General features: G+C 42.8%; 1 protein-coding gene across 14 annotated transcripts in view; it reads left to right on the top strand.

The window, feature by feature from the left end:
* The window catches only part of Erc2 (ELKS/RAB6-interacting/CAST family member 2), a 1,023,973-nt gene that overhangs the window by 252,272 nt on the left and 751,396 nt on the right, over positions 1 to 20,305 (top strand). For all 14 annotated transcript variants that reach the window (XM_045136003.1, XM_045136012.1, XM_045136010.1 and 11 more), the window contains one exon: positions 3,082 to 3,156. In XM_045136003.1, coding sequence (XP_044991938.1) covers positions 3,082 to 3,156 — 75 coding nt within the window. The remainder of the gene's footprint in view (positions 1 to 3,081; positions 3,157 to 20,305) is intronic.

The following is a 20,305-nucleotide window of genomic DNA, read 5'->3' as shown; positions in this document are numbered from 1 at the left end:
ACCTGAGTCCTTAGGCTTTGCAGGCAAGTGCCTTAACCACTGAGAAATCTCTCCAGCTCTATAATCTTTTTTTAATCTTACATTAAGGTGGCCTTTAGAAGCTATAAAATTGGGATTGAAAGATAGAATGGTCAAGATGTGAGAATTCCAGTTTCTGGGTCAAAGAGCTATGGTTGTTTATGTGTTTTAAGGGGTGATACTGAGAGCATGGGTGCAGAGTGCATTTTGAGCTTTTTCATTATCACAGAACTTACATAATTATACTAAAGTGAACTGCTTCTGCTTCTGCAAAATTATTGCTATGACTTGAGCTTTTTTATGGCACGTCTGTCCTTAAGAGTGTTTGGCAGTAATTACAACAGCACATGCCTCTACCCTGTGGTTCTTATTTTCACTCCATTACTGGCTGTTTCTTGATTATTTTTACTTGTTTTCATGTAAGCTTAACCACTTTACTCAAATTATCTTGTGATTTCTTTTTCCCCTGGAATGGGATTGGCTGTGGTATGAAACTATCATATCTCAGGGTTTTTCTTTTTCTTTTTTTTTTGAGGCAAGCCCAATGGATTGATTTTTATTTATTTATTTATTATTGTTTTTTTTTTTTTTTTTTTTTTCTTCAAGGTAGGGTCTCATTCTAGCCCATGCTGACCTGGAACTCACTGTAGTCTCAGAGTGGCCTTGAATTCACAACAATCCTCCTACCTCTGCCTCCCCAGTGCTGGGCTTAAAGGCCTGCGCCACCACACCCAGCTTGGATTAGTTTTTATTTTTGTGCAAAGGGGGAGGCGAGAAAGCAAGGCAGGGAGAGAATTGGCATGCCAGGTCCTCCCGCCACCGTAACCGCACTCCACACACACGCCCACCTCGTGCGCATGTGCGGCCTTGCGCACTTGTGTCGCCTTGTACATCTGGCTTACGTCGGACCTGGAGAGTCGAACATGACTCCTTAAGCTTGGCAGGCAAGTATCTTAACTGCTAAGTCATGTCTCCAGCTCTGCTTGTGTTTTCAAATTTTTTAATTTATTAGACAGACCATGGGTGCCCCAGGTCCTCTAGCCACTGCAAATGAACTTCAGACACATGTGCTACCATGTGCATCTGGCTTTATGTGGGTACTGGGGAATCAAACCTGGGTCCTTTGGGTTTGTCAGCAAGTGCCTTAACTGCTAAGCCATCTCTCCAGCCCTTTCTGTTTCTGTGTAGACCAGGCTGCTTTGGATTCCTGAATGCTGGGATTAGGCCTGCATGCCACCATGCCTGGCTCTCTGTCTTTTTTTTTTTTTAATATGATTTTGATACTACTGGTATTAGTTCTGATAACTTATGAAATGTATTTTTCTATTAGTTATTATATAGAACAGTGATAATAAGTGACTTATTTCCATCTCCTTGTTTGTGAGGTTTCACTGGCCCAGTGAAAGGAAGCAGTGGAAAGGGTTAAGTAAATTTCTTGTTGGATGTTAATGTCCTCCATGGTATAATGAAGCTGGGTTTGTTGTGACTCATGAAAGGTGAATCATGGAAATCTGTTCTACCGGTTGATGTTAAATAATGTATTCAAACTCACAAATAAATTCTGTTACACTCATATTTTCCCAATTTTCAACTAGGATCTTGAGGTAATTATATCTGTTGTTTCTTTGGGGTGTGTGTGTGAGTTGTATGAGCATGCATTTACACATATGTGGATGCATGTGTGTATGGGTGCATGGTATGTATGTGTGTAGAGGAGGTCAAAGCTTGACATCTAGTGTCTTCCTCAATCACTGTTTTTTTTTGTTGTTGTTTTTCAAGGTTGGGTCTCTCTCTGGTCCAGGCTGACCTGGAATTAACTATGTAGTCTCAGGGTGACCTTGAACTCTTGGCAATACTCCTACCTCTGCCTCCCAATGTGCTGGAATTAAAGGCGTGCGCCACCACGCCAGGATTCAATCACTTTCTTCATATTTACTGAGGTAGAGTCTCTCACTTGAGCCCAGGGCTTTGCATCTAGTGTAGTGAGGTAGCTTACCATTGGGATGCCCTGTCTCTGACTCCCATGCGCTTGGATTTCTGGTAAGCCTCCATGCCCACCCTGGAGTGCTGGGAATGCGAACTGTAGTTGTGTGACAACTGCTTTATCAGTAGGTAAACTCCAGATACATGTGCCACTTTGTGCATCTGGCTTTACATGGGTACTGGCACGCTTTACATGGGTTAAGGCAAGCACCTTCACCACTGAGCCATCTCTTCAGCTCAAACAGTGTTTATTAAAATGGTCAAGGCATGGTCTGAGCAAAGCTTCCCCTTGTCCCTTTTGCCAAGATGACTTTTCAGTCTTGACAACACTGTCTTCTGAGGACAGCCCTGTAGAAAAGGAGCTGTCCAGCTTTCAACTTGAGGGATGTTGTTTGCCTTTTACCTAAATATTCCACATTATTCCAGAAATTCTGGACTACACCTAAGTTTGACTATTGTCTGTTTACTCACTCTGTTGATATCGGTACCCCTTTCAGTGTCTTGGCATCACGAAGCACGTAGATATCATCACCCACGGGCGTGATTCTGAACAAGCACCGAGACTGTGAACTCAGGAGCAGGCAATTCCCAAGGACTCATCCCACCACTCGAAAAAGTGTCACAGTTGGACTGAACCGACTCTTTACTGCTCTTTTCAAACCTGCCTGCTAGAGAAGTGCCAGGCGTGCCAAGGCTCCCCGAGCCTGTTAGTCATTTTCTTTCTCCCGGTTGGTTCCTTGCTGTGTCTGTGTTGGGAGCACAGAGTAACGTAATGTAGTCAATTAAGATCGCAAGGCTGGGCACCAGCCCCAGTGTTGAACAGTATTTGGACTATGATTACTTGCTGGCTTTGTCACAGTTGACATTAATTATTGATGGAAGCTTCAGAAATAGCGCATGTGCCAGGGAGCGTTTCACCGGAACACCGGCTGCAGGCAGGAGCGGGGGAAGAGGCACCTGTGGCTTGTTTGCGGCCGTGCCCGGGGGACCTGGCCTGGTGGCCGTGCGCCAGCTGTGCCAAGGTCACGGTGTGGCAGCAGGATGAACCGTCAGGCTTATTTCTACCGTGTTCCTCCCCAGGAGCTGCACCGAAGAAGCCAACTTCAGCCGGAGCCGGCCAAGACCAAGGCCCTGCAGACGGCCATCGAGATGAAGGTAGGAGCCGAGCGCGGCGACTCGGCGGGTTCTGACAATCGTGGCTCATGAACCTGGTGCTTTTCTGTGGGCATGCTGGTGGGTACTTTGATTTTGGATTGTCTTTTGCTTTCTCGGGACGTTTAATTCATTGGCCTTTTATTTAAGGCGCCTTTTTCTAGACAAAACAATAAAAGGCTCAAGTGTCCCTTGTTCAAAAGGTGCTGGGCTCATTTCCAAAGTGTTGCTCAGTGCCTTCAACTGCATTTGTTTGTGCGCTGAAAATGTTTACTTCTAAAGCTACAATAACCCCTATCACATGATAATAAAAAGACCTCTTTCAGAAACCAGGATTCAATGAAGGGAAGTTATTTTAGATGCAAGGGAGTCATTAGACAATGAACGTTTACACTGTCAGCAATATTCACTTTTCAAAGAAGACTTTCTTTTAACTCTGGTATTTTCTCCCGAGCCCAACTGGAAGGATGAGTCATGTATTAAATACTTAAGAAGTGACTAGGTGCTAGGGGAACGAGGACAGTTAGTTAAAGACACAGGGGACCTTTTCTGACTGGAGTTAGGGCATGTACCAAACAGAGAGGCTGTCCCCTGCTCGGGGTCAGGCCTGCCCAGAACTGTGAGACAAACGGCCATGCCCACCGCCTGCTCTAGGGCTGAGAAGCAGATGTAAGGGAAACACAACTGCTTTGCAAATATCTAAAAATCTAAAGTCTTTGTTTTTGTTGTTGTGGTGTTTTTTTTTTTTTTTTTGTTTTGTTTTTTTTTGAGGAAGGATCTCTCTGTAGCCCAGGTTGACGGGGAATTCACTATGTATTCTCAGGGTATTCTCGAACTCAATGGAATCTTTCTACCTCTGCTTCCTGAGTATTGGGATTAAAGGCATGCACCACAATGCCTGGCTTGAAGTCTTTTTATTTCCAGTTTTTTTTTTTTTTTTTTTTTTGCCAGAAAGGTGAAAAATGTTATATTTAAGAATAAGTAATTCTTGATTTAAATTTTTCTTTTATGGAAAATACATTTTCATCATGAAGATATTTTCAGTCACTCTGATTTCTGGATACCATCATGAGAATCCTCCAGCTGGCCAATAAGATACTGATTTTTCTGTCTTTCTTGCCTCACATGATTTTGTGTTTTCTGCCTCAGAATTTCAAGTCTTAGAGAAAAAGAAACTGATATGAACTGTGTACTTCTTGGCTGTACAATTCTGGCTTGGGTTTTTTTTTCCCTAGTCAATGATAATGTCTCCATCCAAGTGCTTGTGTGTGTGTGTGTGTGTGTGTGTGTGTGTGTGTAAATGTTGGACATTGGCTTTGCTAAAAGTCTCCCAAGTGGGTTATGTGAGTCTATTTGTAGCAAATTGATTTGGGAAGCATTATTTATGTAACTTTTATTTTGAAAGGAAACTAATTTTGTACTTGGAGGACAGTAGTTTCTAACTGAGATTTCATCTTCATACTGCAATCAGACATGAAACTTAATTAAGGGGAAAAGCAGTATTAGCAACACACAAGCACACAGAGAGACACACACACACACACACGAAAAAATACAGGACAAAAACAACTGATTTTTGTTTTGTCTCTAGTCCCCAATACAAATACTAACAGAGGAGACAGTATAAAGTATAATGTATTTCTAAATTATAATTGCTAAACAAAGAAAAAGGATGTTCTAGAAATCTTTGGAGAAATCAGGAGAGGCACCTCTCTTAATGAAAATACCAATCGGTATTTTCTTGTTAAATATCTCTGTTCAAAGACAGGAACTTGTTGTGGTGATTTTTCAAGTAAGAACTTTGTTCAGTTCTGTTTGCTATCCCAGTGTCATGTTTGTTGATAGAACATAGAAAATGAAATTATTCTTTTAGGTTATTAATATTATTATTATTATTATTTGGTTTTTGTGAGGTAGGGTCTCACTCTAGCCCAGGCTGACCTGGAATTCACTCGGTAGTCTCACGGTGGCTTTGAACTCAAGATGATCCTCTTATCTCTTCCTCCCATGTGCTGGGATTAAAGGTGTGTGCCACCACACCCAGCTTCTTTTAGTTTATTTGTATTGAAAGGCATTCAGCATATATGCATATCTCTTAAGTTGAGCCTAGAAATGTTCTTTTATGGGTGTTAGTGGAGTTGATTGATTTGTAGGCATAGGAAAATATTTTTAAGACAAAGGACATTTAATGTCTTTGGTTTTTTGAGGCAGGGTCTCACTCTAGCCCAGGCTGACCTGGAATTCACTATGTAGTCTGAGACTGGCTTTGAACTCTGCCTCCCAAGTGCTGGGGTGAAAGATGTGTACCACCATACCTGGCTAAATTTAGTATCTTTCTGAGGAAAACTTGGCCTGAGTTTTTCTGTTGTCTTTTTGGATGCTGTTAATCTTTGTGTTGTCCATGGAGAATTCTGGGCCCCACTAGCATTTGTACTCAATAGAACTCAGTTGGATCCTAGGCCAGTTGCTGCATGGCCATCTCCTTAGCCACTGTGTAGTCATGATGGGGCCCTGACTGTGTTCCATTTTGTGCATTAGAAATCAGAGTGGCCATTGGCCACCTGTCCTGCCCAAGTCTTAGGGGTGACTGCTGAGTAGAACTGGCCTTTGAACGTGAAGGGTAGAATGGGGATTCTGCCTGACCTTAGCTTTGGGAGAACATTGGTGTCATCTAGTGCCTTGGCAAAAGCTGAAGTTAGAAAGAGCTTAAAGAATTCATGTGTATCCCAGGCTGGCCTCAAACTCACTAGCTATATAGCTGAGACTGGTTTGGAACTCCTGATCCTCTTGCCTCCTCCAGGTGCTGGGATGAAAGATGTGGTCACCATACTTGGATCAGACAGATCTTTCTTAAAGTGTCCCTCTAGTTTCAGGAAGATGACATGAATTAGGGTTCCCAAGTTGCCCTAAACTGATTCTTGGGGAAATCCATTGCCTCCACATAGAGGGTTTTTAAAATTTTTGTTTTATTTTATTTGCATTGAAGGTCTGTGAAATCATGTGTAATTTCAAGCATGGTTAAAACTATAGCCTGGTAGCTGCTGCGTTAGATTTCTCTGGAAGGTTCTGGATTATAGACATGTGAGAGAGACCAAGCAGAGCAGATGCTAAAGACTGCCTGTCTGTATGTCTTCATCAGATGGGAGAGTTCTCTTTAGACATCATGTCTCCTGTTAGCCAGTTGAGCCCCTGGGCTGAAACCACCTAAATGAAAAATGGAAGGAAGGAAGAGACAATCAGCTTATTTGTAATTTATCTTCTTGCAGGAATCTCCAAGTTTTAAATTTGCTCCCGATTTGGTCTGGCAGGTATGTTCCTGGTGTGCACGCAGAAAGAATACCCCTCATAGGTCATGTGGTGCTTCTTCTCTTCCTTGTTTGGTTTGGTGGCTAAAATTTCTCACTAAACTCTTCCTCTCTAATCTTCTGAATACTTTCAGTAACAATAGTGGCTTGCTTTTCAATTCTTCTCTCTTTAATGTGAATTCTTTGGAAAGAAAATGTGTTAAACCAACCTTCCTATAAAATTGATGTGGAATGAACACGATGTCTAAAAATTTCACTTTCCTGGGTTCACTGATAAATTTGACACATTTTCTTTATTTTTTTAAATTTAAAATTTTTATTTATTATTATTTTTTAAATATTTCATTTATTTATTTGAGAGAGAAAGACAGAGAGAGAGAGAATGGTGCACCAGGGCTTCTAGCCACTGCAAGGGAACTCAGGATGTGTGCACCATAGTGTGCATCTGGTTTATGTGGGTACTGGGGAATTGAATTTGCATCCTTAGTCTTTGCAGGCAACTACTTAGTGGCTGAGCTACCTCTCCACCCCATTATTTATTTATTTATTTATTTTTGAGGTAGGGTCTCACTCTAGTCAAGCTGACCTGGAACTCACTGTTTAGTTCCAGGCTGGCCTCAAATTCACATCAGTCCTTCTACCTTGGCTTCCCAGATGCTGGGATTAATGGTGTGTGCCCATACCTGGCACATTTTCTCAAGAAGAAATGAATTATGGCAATGATATTACCTGTCCAATAATTTTCAGTCTATTTTCTTTGCTACAACTTGTAAGTGAATTAATATCTTATTCAGATAGCTCTTTTTGCCTGGCTGGGTGAGGTGGAAGTCACTCCAAAATTCACAGGAGGAAGGAGGTTATCATTTAAATTTTGAAAAAAGAAATACAAAACTAACCAATTGGAGCTGAAGAGATGTCTCAGCAATTAAAGGCACTTGTAAAGCTTGCTGGCCTAGGTTTGATTCCCTAGCACGCATATAAAGCCAGATGCACAACCTGGCACATGCATCTAGAGTTTTTACAGTGGCAAACCCTGGAGGCCCTGGCATACCCATTCATTCCTTCAAATAAACAAACAATACAGACACCTAACCAGTCTTAGAGGAATGATGATTCCTCAGTTGTGGCATAAAACTTGAGTTCAAACTTAACAGGCCTAACTGACAAAGCCAAGTTCCTGCTTCTCACCTGCTGTGTATATATATACATATATATACATATATATACATATATATATATATATACACACACACATACACATACATACACACACACACATATATATATATATATATATATATGCATGATACTCAGCAGGAAAACCATTTTCTGCTAGGGCAGAAGAAGTTAGCCATTGTTCCACAGAAGTCATCCAGTGAGCATGCATGGGTGACATGTGTGTGAAAATAGAAGTACCAGAAACATGCCTGATGTGGCGAACTCGTGGGGCTGCCGTGTTGGAGTAGGTGCCGTAGCTTGCAGCCCTGTGCCCAAGGGAGTCCTCCTCGGGAGCAGCCCTGCAGCCGAGGCGAGGCAGCCCCAGCTGAGCCGCACCAAGTGCCACAGGCGCCCTCGGGCTGCTCGCAGACGGATGTGGCTGTCACTCAGGTACTTTTCTGTGGAGTCTTTGATTTTCCTTATTCAACTGGAGACTGTGCCTTGTCCTGGTGCCCAGGCCGATGGCTGCTCTGCTCTGCTCTGCTCTTTTGTGCACAGGGCTGATCTGCAGCTAGAGCACGTTTCCCTAAAAGGTCAAATTCAGCCTACTAGGATCTGTTGGGTTTGAGAGGAATGTCTGGGATGTTGTGATGCCAAGAGCCCATAGTTGGCAGCTTTCCTGAGGCCCCACAGCTAGGAAGGGCTACAACTACAGCCCAGAAATCCTGTGTTTGCCTGAGTCCTGGGATTTAGTCAGAGGTGTGTGAGGGGGCTGCCAGTCTTCAGCTCCAGTCGCTACACATCCATTTTGGATCAGCTTAAGGTCTTAACTAAATTATTTTTTCTCCCAGGATGCTATGTTACAGGAAATTTGTGTCAAAACCCAGTTTTCCTAGTCAAGCCATAATGCTGGTTTCTAGCCCTTTAATATAACCTCTGGGCTAGGGAGATGGCTTGGTGAGCTAAAGCGCTTTCCGGCATTATGAGGAGCAGAGTTTGGATCCCCAACACCACACAAATGCGGGGTTTGCGGACAGCTGGCCAATAATCCCAGCAGACAGAATATCTCCAGGTTTAGCTCCAAGTCCAAGTGAAAGATCCTGCCTCAGAAAAGAAATGCAGAGTGATTATAGATGACACTGATATCAATCCTGGCCCCTGCATGCAAACACAGGTCCTCCCCCACATGTGTGCCCACATACACACCACACATCCATACACACACTGAAAACAAAAAGCAAGAAAACTATGATTCATCAGAGTTTTGCCTCCATGACAGAACACTTGTGTAACATGTGTGAGATCCTGCTTTGATCCTCAGTGTTGCAAACAAACAAACAAAAACAACATGGTCTCTTTACTTTTGTGTCTACTAAAAAATAGCAAGAAAATAGTAACAGCACTAAGCCAAAGGTTCCTGGACCATCAGTGACTCCCGATGGTGGCAAGTGCCCCACCTCTATCCCGGAAGCGAGGCACCCATACAAGCTCAGCACAAGCTCCAGTGTCTCATGCCACTGACCTTGAAGGTGTGGTTGAAATGATCAACTATTTCTCAAGGTCATGAAGCCAGTCCTCGGGCAGCTTACATTTGCACATGTTTTGTCCCCACAGCACCTGCTCTTTCTGCTCCTCCACATTTTTACTAAGATGGTCACAGGGCCTACTGGTTTTTCTCTGAGCACTCACTTTTTTCTTTTTCTCTCCTCTTTTCCTTCTTTCTTTCTTTCTTTCTTTCTTTCTTTCTTTCTTTCTTTCTTTCTTTCTTTCTTTCTTTTTTCTTTCTTGTTTTTTTGAGTTGGGGTCTTACTCTAGTCCAGGCTGACCTGGAATTCATTATGTAGTCTCAGGGTGGTCTTGAACTCATGGCAATCCTCCTACCTCTGCCTCCTGGGATAAAAGGCATGCGCCACCATGCCCATCACATTTTAGACACTACGTCTGGAGATTGCATCACAGAACAGATAGAGACAGCTTGGGGGTTGTAGAGCTGTGTTTTGTGCAGTAAGAGAAGACATGCATGTAATCAGGTCTCTGAATATGAATGTTACAGTCACCATGTGCATGTGCCCTCTGCCCTCTTTCCCCCTCTGAGTGTTTTTTTTTTTTTTTTTTTTTTTTTCTGAAGTAGGATCTTACTATAGCTCAGGCTGACCTGAAATTCACTATATAGTCTCAGGCTGGCCTCATACTCTCGACAATCCCCCTACCTCTGCCTCCTGAGCACTAGGATTAAAGGCATGCACCACCACGCCTGGCCTCTGAGTATTTTTTCCCCAATATTTTATTTCTTTATTTTGAGAGAGAGAGAGAGAGAGATGCAGATAGAGAAAGAGAGAGAAAGAGAATGGGTACACCAGGGCCTCCAGCCACTGCAAAAGAATTCCAGACACATGTGCTACCTTGTGCACCTGTCTTACATGAGTAGTGGAAATTGAACCTGGGTCCTTAGGCTTCAGAGACAAGTGCCTTAACCACTAAGCCATCTCTCCAGCCCCATCTCTGAGTTTTAAGCCTTCTCATGGAGTGTTTTTAATATCATGGCCTAATAGCTTGTTCAAACATTCAAAGCTGTGGGTTTTTTTTTTTTTTAGCTCTATTTTTTGATTTATTTGAGAGAGAGAAAGAGGTGGGGGTGGGGAGAGAATGGGCATGCCAGGGCCTTCAGCCACTGCAAATGAATTCCAGATGAATGTACCACCTTGTGCGTCTGGCTTATGTGGGTCCTGGGGAATTGAACCTGGGTCCTTACTCTTTGCAAGTGTATGCCTTCACCACTAAGCCATCTCTCCAGCTCCGGGATCTTTTTTTTTTTTAATGTGTGCTATCCATTTACAATTTTATAATTATCCTTTAAGTTATTTTTTCCCTTTGGGAATTTTCATTTTCTCAGCTTTTAACTTGATTTTTTGGTTTCATTTAATCATCTTCCTTAAATAAGGGGAACATTGTGGGTTATAAGTAATGTCCAAAAAAAGAAAAATGTTGAGTTAAATGGTAGCTCTGGATGATAGATGGTTGTCCTTAGAGACAAGTAAAACTGGCAGTGGAGAGATGGCTCAGCCATTTAAAGGCACTTGCTTGCAAAGCATAATGACCCTAGTAGATGCACAAAGTGGCACGTGTGTCACAAGGGCGAGAGGGCCTGGCATACCCATAATCACTCCCACTCTCTCTCTATCTCAAATAAATAATTTTTTTTAAAAAAGTCTTTTTGAGGGGATGGAGAGATGGCTCAGCTGTTTAGGAACTTGCCTATGAAGCCTAATGACCCAGGTCTGATTCCACAGTACCCACGTAAAGCCAGATGCACAAAATCACACATGCATCTGGAGTTCATTAGCAGAGGCTGGAGGCCCTGGCACACTCATACTCAGACACTCTTTCCCTCTTTCTCTCTATTTCAAATAAATAAATTAAAATATTTGTTTAAAAAAGTCTTCTTGAGGTCTCTGCCTGCAAAGCCCAATGACCCAGGTCTGATTCCCCGGGCTCCATGTAGATCCACTTGCACAAAGTGGCACATGCTTCTGGAGTTCATTTGCAGCAGCTGGAGGCCCTGGCAAATCAATTCTCTCTGTCTGTCTCTCTTTACCTCTCTCTGTTTGCAAATAAATTAAAAAATATTTTTATGAATTATTTTTAAAAGTCTCTTTGAAAAGGAAAGCTTTGTGGAGAAGTTGAAAAGAACAGTGAGTCCCAGTGTAAAGGCAAGATGGCAAAATAAATGACCTAGGGAGACTGGGTTCCATTGTTTTCAGGCATTTGGCAAAACATTTGGCCCTTATGGCTTTCACTATTTTCATTTGTCAAATGAAAGGATTGCATTAAATGTCCTGCTTTATAAAGTCTCCCAAGTTTGGAGGCTTGGTGACATTCTTTGTGGAGTCTGATGATGTGACATTCTTGACATGTTGAAATCTCAGGTTTGTGTGCTGCCTTGGCCAGCCTGGGGCCAGCTCAGCAGCCATGCCTTTGCCCTTGATGTTACTCAGCGCACAGCCCGTTGTTTATTTAGAGATCGCAATTTCCTTACCGGCCTGGGCCCCCACAAGCAGAGTTGAGAAGTCAACCACAGGCCCCATAGGAATTTCCCCTTTCAAACTGTGGTAATGACAGTGTACTGACCGTCACATGCCTCATCCCTAAGGCACGCTTCAGTTTCCACAGCCAGCAGGCCACACTGGTGACTTGGGGTGGGCTGGATTCCTTTGCTGCCTGTTGCTTTTTCTATGAGACAAACTGGTTGAACATAGCAGGACTTGTCGTATGTTTGGGAGACTATAAGGAGGTCTCGGCTGCCACCAGGGCGAAGGTTAAAGAAGAAATGGGAAGAGTGAGTTCCGCTTGCTGTGTGGTCAGAGAGCTCCCTTGCCTGATCTGTTTCCCGAGGAGCACTGGAAGAGAAATAGAGGTGGCAGGCAGCCTCCCTGGAATGCAATGGCTGCATTACAAGAAGGGAATTTCAGTGCATTTCAGCTCATCTCAAAGGATGCACAATTGAAATTAAACCCCTTTTGCATCCCGATGTGTGTGAAAGATTACACACAGCTCCACTTTGGAAGGGCAGGGCTGTGCACACCCAGGCACTACCCCTCATTGGGAAGCAGTTTCTGAAATGTTTTCTTCTCTTTCCTCTCTCCTGGCCTCTTCACTCTTTTCTCTTGACCTTACTCTGTGATCATTAGAGGAAAAGGTGCTGTGTGGAAGGAGGAACAAGAATAGCCGAGAGGCACTCCTTCTCTGAAGCTAGTCCCAGTCTTGCTTGAAGCTGGCCTGAAATAACAGGGTCCCAACATGTGGACCCTCTCCTGTTCCGAGGAAGCTGTCTGCCAGCGGAAGCATCCCAGTTGGATAAAGGGGCAGGCAGTTGGCCTTTGATAGTGCCCTTACCTGTAACGTGGTGCTACAAGTTCCTGGCTGAGAGGGTTGCTGGGAAAGGTTAGGAGACCTTGGTGGCATGGTATACCTTGAAGTAATCAGTAAACATCAGTTACTCAGTTTTAAAATATTTCCTTGTATTTGGTTATTTGCAAGCAGAGAGAGAGAGAGTGAGCATGGACACACTGGGGGTCTCTAGCCCCTGCAAGCGAACTCCTGATGCGTGCCTCTGGCTTTACATGTGTTCTGGGGACTTGAGCCCTGCTTCAGAGAGCTGTGTTATCTCAACTGGGAAATGAGCTGGGCCCAGTGGCAAATGTCTTTAATTATAGCACTTGGGAGGCTATGGCAAGAGGATAGCATGTTTATTTATTTATTTATTTATTTATTTGAGTGCGACAGACACAGAGAGAAAGACAGACAGAGAGAGAGAGAGAGAGAGAGAGAGAGAGAATGGGCGCGCCAGGGCTTCCAGCCTCTGCAAACGAACTCCAGATGCGTGTGCCCCCTGGTGCATCTGGCTAACGTGGGACCTGGGGAACCGAGCCTCGAACCGGAGTCCTTAGGCTTCACAGGCAAGCGCTTAACCGCTAAGCCATCTCTCCAGCCCGAGGATAGCATGTTTAAAGCCTTCCTGAGCTATAAAGTGAGACCCTATATTAAAATGAAATGAGAATTGGGCTGGAGAAATAGCTTAGCAGTTAAGGAGCTTGCCTGCAAAGTCAAAGGACCCAGGTTCGGTTTCACAGGCAAGTGCCTTAACCACTAAGCCATCTCTCCAGCCCCACATCAGTCACTCTGAACTGCAGTTTCTGTTCCAGAATGAAGACATGTGCTTTGCTCTGGATCTGTGCTATTCCTTTTTGTATAGTCACATAATGCAAATTTATTTACATTTTTTAGCATTTGTCTAACAGCATAAATGGGAAATAACTCTTTGGCTAGGAATTATTTTCTAAGCTGAGAAAGCCATGAATGAATACAGATTGTCATGACTCCCTTTTTCTCCTGAAAGGGAGCTGTGGACCTCATAGGTGCAAAAAGACCAGGCATTTGGGGGTTTTACCCGCTCGCTGGTTGGCCCAGCTGCAGCTAGCACTCAGACTGGCCCTGGGGTGCCTGCTTGCTTGAGGGCATCCCAGCATGTTGAGGTGATTTTCAGTTCAGCTCCTGTCCCTTTCCATGTGCTGAGAATGTAGACAGAACTCTGTTGTTGGAGCAGCTTCCCATACAGGGCTCGTACAATTTGACGGCTTCCATAGCTGCCTGTGCCCTCAGCGCAGGCCCGAGTCCTTACCATGCACCCACAAATCCAGTAAGTAGTCCAGTCATCCCTGGCCTTGCAGGGACCTTGCATGCCTGTTTTGTGAACTCCTAATGGTATCTGTTTGTTGAGTGACTTGGCCATCACTGGTGAGACTTAATATATGATGGCACAATTTCCAGTTTTAATATTTTTTTGAAGTAGGTGGTCTCACTGTAGCCCAGGCTAATCTGGAATTCATTATATACTCTTAGGCTGACCTCAAACTCACAGCAATCCTACTACCTCTGCCTCTTGAGTACTGGGATTAAAAGGGTACACCACCATGCTCAGCTTTTTCTTTTTTCCTTTTTTCTTTCTCTGTCCTTTCTTACATTTAAATATTTTTTCATTTATTTTATTTATTTGAGAAACAGAGAAAGAGACAGATTGAGATAGAGTGGGCCTCTGCAAATGAACTCCAGATGTATGCACCACAATGTGCTTTTGTGGGTCCTAGGGAACCGAACCTGGGTCCTTTGACTTTGCAGGCAAGCTCCTTAACTGCTAAGTCATCTCTCCAGCCTAACTCTCATTTCATTTTAATATGGGGTCTCACTTTATAGCTCATGAAGGCTTTAAACATGCTATCCTCTTGCCATAGCTTCCCAAGTGCTATAATTAAAGACATTTGCCACTGGGCCCAGCTCATTTCCCAGCTGAGATAACACAGGTCTGTTGAAACTGCCCTCCTACCCCCGATAGCCCCCCAGGCCTTTCTTTGATGTGTCTCACCAGATTTACCTGCTCTCTGATTTTCTGGGATCTTCCCATCATCTTTATCATGTTTTTCTCCTTTTGTCTTTGGTAATTTTTCCATTGCTTTCTCTACTCTGGATTCCAGCACTGGCTGAGAATTTCTCTATCCCCAGGCTGGGGGTTCTACCATCTCCACAGTCTACTTTGATTTTGGCTTCTGTTTCTAAATTTAGCTACATAGAGGCCATCTTACTGATTTATCCGATGATGTAAATGATGCCTGCTCATACCCAAGAGCATGCTCCAGGCTGACCCAGGACGGTCGTCATTCCATGATACCTTCCTTCACTCGGCAGGGAAACATGGTCCTTCTTCAGTTTGCATCTCTGTGCTTCATTATACATTCCATATCCATTTTCTAGTTCTTCTAAGAGTTATTTGCTACATATTGTATTCAGTGCTTCTGATTTTCTGGCTGTAAAGAACTGCATCTTCTCTGTGTTAAGGTTATTTAGACCTAAACCCACATTAGGTTCCTGTGCCTTTTGCAGGTTTTTGGATTCTGGAATGATTGTTGTACCAGTTACTTTCTTATTGCTGGGACCAAACACCCTCTGGGAGAAGCTTATTGGCTGAAAGGGTTTACAGCTGATGTTGTGGCACACACCTTTAATCCCAGCACTTGGGAGGCAGAAGTAGGAAGACTGTCATAAGTTTGAGGCCGGCCTGAGACTATGTAGTGAATTCCAGGTCAGTCAGGGCCAGAGTGAGACCCTACCTTGAAAAATAATCACAAAGGGTTTACTTCCAGCTTATAGTTCCTAGGGGCAGTTTCATCTCTGCAGGGAAAGTATGGCAAGGACAGAGCTCAGTGTCACATCTCATCACCAGGGAGGAAGTAGAATGAGCCAACCACGTCAAGTGGGGCTGAACTAGAACACCGCAAGGTCTAGCCCAGCAACACACCTCCTCCAGCAAGGCTTTTCCAACTTCCCAAACAATGCCACCAGCTGAGGGTAAAGAATGAGACTACAGAGGACATTCCTCACTCACACCACCACAGTGGCCTTGCCCATTTCTTACTTCCTTGTACACAGACATATATAATATTCTTTTAAAATATTTTATTTATTTATTTGCATGCATGCAGAAAGAGAGAGAGAGAGAGAAAAGAAGAGAGAGAGAGAAAGAGAGAAAGAGGGAGAGAGAATGGGCATGCCAAGGCCTTCAGCCACTGTAAATGAACTCCAGACACATGCACCACTCTGTGCATCTGGCTTTACATGGGTATAGGGGAATCTAACCTGTGTTATTTAGGTTTTGCAGGCAAGTGCCTTAATCTCTGAGCCATGTCTCCAAACCTTAGATAATATTCTAATAGGCAGCAGAAAGCTTGCCTGTACTTTGGCACTGTAGGGAGTGGGTGGTTTAGATATTGTGCCATCTAGTTGTTCAAATGATGTTGCAGGGCTGGAGAGATGGCTTAGCAGTTAAGGTGCTTACCTGTGAAGCCTAAGGACCCAGGTTCAATTCCCCAGTACCCATATAAGCCAGATGCACAAGGTGGTGCATGCATCTGCATATTGTTTGCAGTGAATGAGGCCCTGGCATGCCCATTTCTTCTCTCTCTGCCTCTCTCTCTCTCAAACAAATAAATTAAAGAAATTTAAAAATAAATGATGTTGCGAAGGTCTAGTCATTCAGGCAGGTTTGTGTTTGTATATTTTGTCACAAAGAAGTAGATATTGGTATGCACCAATAAACATGAAAACATCACTAAATATTTCCTTTTCATCTCTTTTTTTAAAAAAAAATCATTTATTTAATAGCGAGAGAGAGATATGGAGGAGGGAGAGACAGGCAGAGGCAGATAGAGAGAGTGAGCATACCAGGGCGTCTAGCTTCCGTAAACAAACTCCAGATGTGTGTACCACCTTTTACACTTGGCTTTGTGGGTATTGGGAAATTGATCATGGGTCTTTAGGCTTCACCGGCAAGAGCCTTCACCACTAAGGCATGTCTCCAGCCCTCCTCTGTTATTTCTTAATTTAGGCCATCTTTCCATAGTTTGATAATGCCTAAAAAGATGAGTTTTTGATTTCTTGCTATTTGTTTACATCCAAATAAGTCTTGGGTCTAATTTGACTTTTTTTCAAGAGTGCCTCACTGAGGCGTTTTTGATGGTGGTGATCCCACACCCCAAGTCCTTCCGGAGGCTGGGAGTGATTCGACCAGCCTTGGATGCGTAGATGATTTTGGCAAGTTAAGCCTTCACAGCCTCTGTGGAATCCAATAATAACAGTCTAGACTTCTATTCTACATAAAATGTCATAAAATTATGTAGGGCCATTTCCTGAACATTAGATCACATCTTCTTTAAGCCAGTTCGGTCCTTAGTTTGTTGATTAATACCTGGCATGGACTGATATGTGATCATGGTGAGCTTCAGGCTCTGTAAAAACTGCTACTATATTCTCTCTTAAAGTGAAACCAGTAATTCTTACTTCAGTTGAAAGGAAAGTTCACTGTGACACTCAGCAATAACATAAGTGCTACTTTTTGTCACTGCATGATATTGCTTTTTTGGTTTTTAAATGTTTTCACCCACACACCATTTCAGCCTTCAGTTCCTAGAGAGGAACTGGCATCAGCTTCTTGCTGTTTAAGGGGAACATAATGTTTGACAGACACACAAAAAATAATGATGGCATTTGGACTAGCTAAGATTCTCTGGACAGTTTACTCCCAGGGGTGGTGTATACATGTGCCAAATTGAAAGTAGGTTTGTATTTTTCTAAACCTTCTTTAGCCGATGAGACTCCTTTAGTTGCCTTTGCATTGGACAGTGCAGCCCTTTGTGTCTTGTGTCATTTCGAGCACCTACATGACCTGAGGCCTTTAGGACAATGCAGATTCAGACTTAGGTCTGATATGGGGCATGAGATTTTGCATGTCTGCAAAGGTCCCTGGTGACATCCATGTTACTGCCTGGAGATTGTACTGTGAATGCTAAAATTCCAGAGCCTAGTCCAAGTTAGAGAGAGAGGAGGATGCCTCCATTGTGAGTGGTAAAACTCTAGACTTGAGTCCATGTTAGAGACAGAAAGGTGGTTCTCTTTCTTCTCTACCTCCTTTTTCTTTTCAACACTCAGAACTGAGTCATGAAGTGTAATTCAGGGCTTCCTGAACAAATTATAGATTTAGTAGTATGAACATGGGAATTCATAGACTGGGTAGTGCAGTGTGAACAATGGAAATGTGTCTTTTCAACAATTCTAGGGGATAGAAATTTGTAATCAGGACCTCAGCTTGTCTAGGGTTTGATGAAGACACTCTATGTGACTTGTTGATGGCCACGTTCTTGTATCTATAAATGAGATAGAAAAACAGAATATGATAGTGTCTTTTTAAATAAAAAATATGTATTTGCACATGTTTGGGTGTGTATATGCACACATGTACTGCAGAACATGCTAGTCTGGTTTTATGTGGGTAGCTGAGGAACTGAACCCCAGCCTTCAGGTTTTAGAAGCAAGTGCCTTTGATGACTGAGCCCTCTCCCCAGTGTCTTTTCTTACAAGAACACAAAAGTTATCTTGAGGGCCCATCCTCTTGACTTCTCTCATCCTTCCCCTGTCTCTCAATGCTGCCTCATCAGACTGGTGCAGATTTTGGAGAAATATAATCAGTCAGTAACGGTTTCCTTGCTTAAGCTAGTAGTATGGTATGCATACTTTTAAGAACTTGCATCTAAATTGAAATATACTGACAAACAGTGCATAAAAACGTGAATGACAGAGTAGATTCAATATTTAATGAATTATAAGCAAATCACTTTTATTTTTAAAAGTATCTCCATTTGTATATTTGAGAAGGAGAGAATATGGACATGCTAGGGTCTCCTGCTGCTGCTAACTAACTGCAGATATATGAGACACTTTGTGCATCTGGCTTTATGTGTGATCTTGGGAATCAAACCCAAGCCAGCAAGATTTGCAACCATGCACCTTTAACTGCTGAGCCCTTTCTCCAGCCACAAATCACTTATATAATTGGAAAATATAATAGGTCCTTTTACTTTTTATTTTTAAAATATATTTATTTATTTTACTTACTTATTTATTTATTTTGTTTGTTTGTTTTTTAGAGGTAGGGTCTCATTCTAGCCTAGGCTGACCTGGGATTCACTATGTAGTCTCAGGGGGGGTCTTGAATCCACGGCAATCCTCCTACCTCTGCCGTGTGTATGTGTGTGTGTGTGTGTGTGTGTAAGTGTCAGAGGACTCCTTGGAGGTGTCTGTGCTCCATCTTCTTTGAGACAAGGGCTCTTGTTGCATCAAAAGAACTTCCAGGCTGCAGAGTGATTTCCAGGTCAGCTTGGATTACAGTGAGATCTTGCTTCAAAATAAATATATAAATGAATGAATGGATAACTACTAGACTGCAAGTCAACATTAGGCTAGCTGGTCTGCCTGAGCTTCAGTTCTTCTCCTGCCTCTGCCTCCCAATGTCCTGGATGCATTAGGAAAACAGGAATTGCTTCAGGCTTTAAGCAGGTGCTGGGAAATTGAACCCATGATGGCAGGCTTCGCATTTTTCTACATCAATACCTTTTTCTTTCTGGTGTTCTTCACAGTTTTCATTCATGTACATATGTATTGATCATAATCCTCTTCCATGATTTCTTTTGGCCCATTCACAACCTTCCTTCTATTGAACCCCTTCTCTGATTTTGATGTCTGGTTTGTCTTTTGTTCTGCCTTCCTCCATCATGCATGATGACATACACTGTGAGGTCATGAATGCAATGGCCACTTCATGTCTGGATGTCAGTGTCACAGAGTACACCTCCCCATCCTTTGGCTTTTACATTCCTTCTACCACCTATTTTGTAATGTTCCCTGAGCCTTGGAGGCTCAGACATGTCTTTTTAAAAATATGTGTATATTTAATTATTCATTCATTTTCATTTAAGAGAGAGAGAAGAAAATAGGTATGCCAGGGCCTCTAGACACTGCAAATGAACTGCAGATGCATGTGCCACCAAAGGCATTTGGCTTACGTGGATTCTAGGGAATCGAACCTGGATCCTTAGGCTTTATATAAAGACCTTAACCACTAAGCAATCTCTCCAGCCTGAGATGTCATTTTATAAGAATATTTTTAAAATTTTATTTCTTATTTATTTGCAAGCAGAGAACCAGAGAAAGCCATGAGAGAGAAAAAGGGGAAGAATTCTTCCACTGCAAACAAACTCCAGATACATGTGCCACTTTGAGCATCTGGCTTTATGTGGGTATTGAGGGATTGAACCCAGGCCTTCAGGCTTTGCAAGCAAGCACCTTAATTGCTAAGCCTTCTTCTGTACTTTCTAAAGCATCACTTATTTCTGTTTCTATGCATGCTCTTTTGTACAGAGATTGCCATTAGACATTTTTTCTCAATCAATCCCACATCTGAATGTAGTATTTCTAATTTTGGGCGTCTGTAAATCATAGCTTAACTTTTTTGTCGCATAGGGACCTGACTGCTCACCAAATAAATCATGATGTTGGGATACATTTTGTCCAGTTGTTACACATTTTTAGTATTTAGTGTATCAGTTATATGCTGTCAGGATTCAGTGACTGAATCTCACTTAGGTCTGTATTTTAGATGAGAACTCTTTTCTCCATTGGTAGGACTGAATTTCCTTCTCTTAGAGTCAAATTCCAATTCCTTATAAAACCCAGGTCTACACACACTGACATACATACACAGACAGACACACATATATGTTTTTATGCTTGCAACTGGGCTCAAAAAT

The sequence above is a fragment of the Jaculus jaculus genome, chromosome 16 (assembly GCF_020740685.1).
Source record: "Jaculus jaculus isolate mJacJac1 chromosome 16, mJacJac1.mat.Y.cur, whole genome shotgun sequence".
In the NCBI taxonomy this organism is placed as follows: Eukaryota; Metazoa; Chordata; class Mammalia; order Rodentia; family Dipodidae; genus Jaculus; species Jaculus jaculus.
This window is presented reverse-complemented; position numbering and strand designations above follow the sequence as displayed.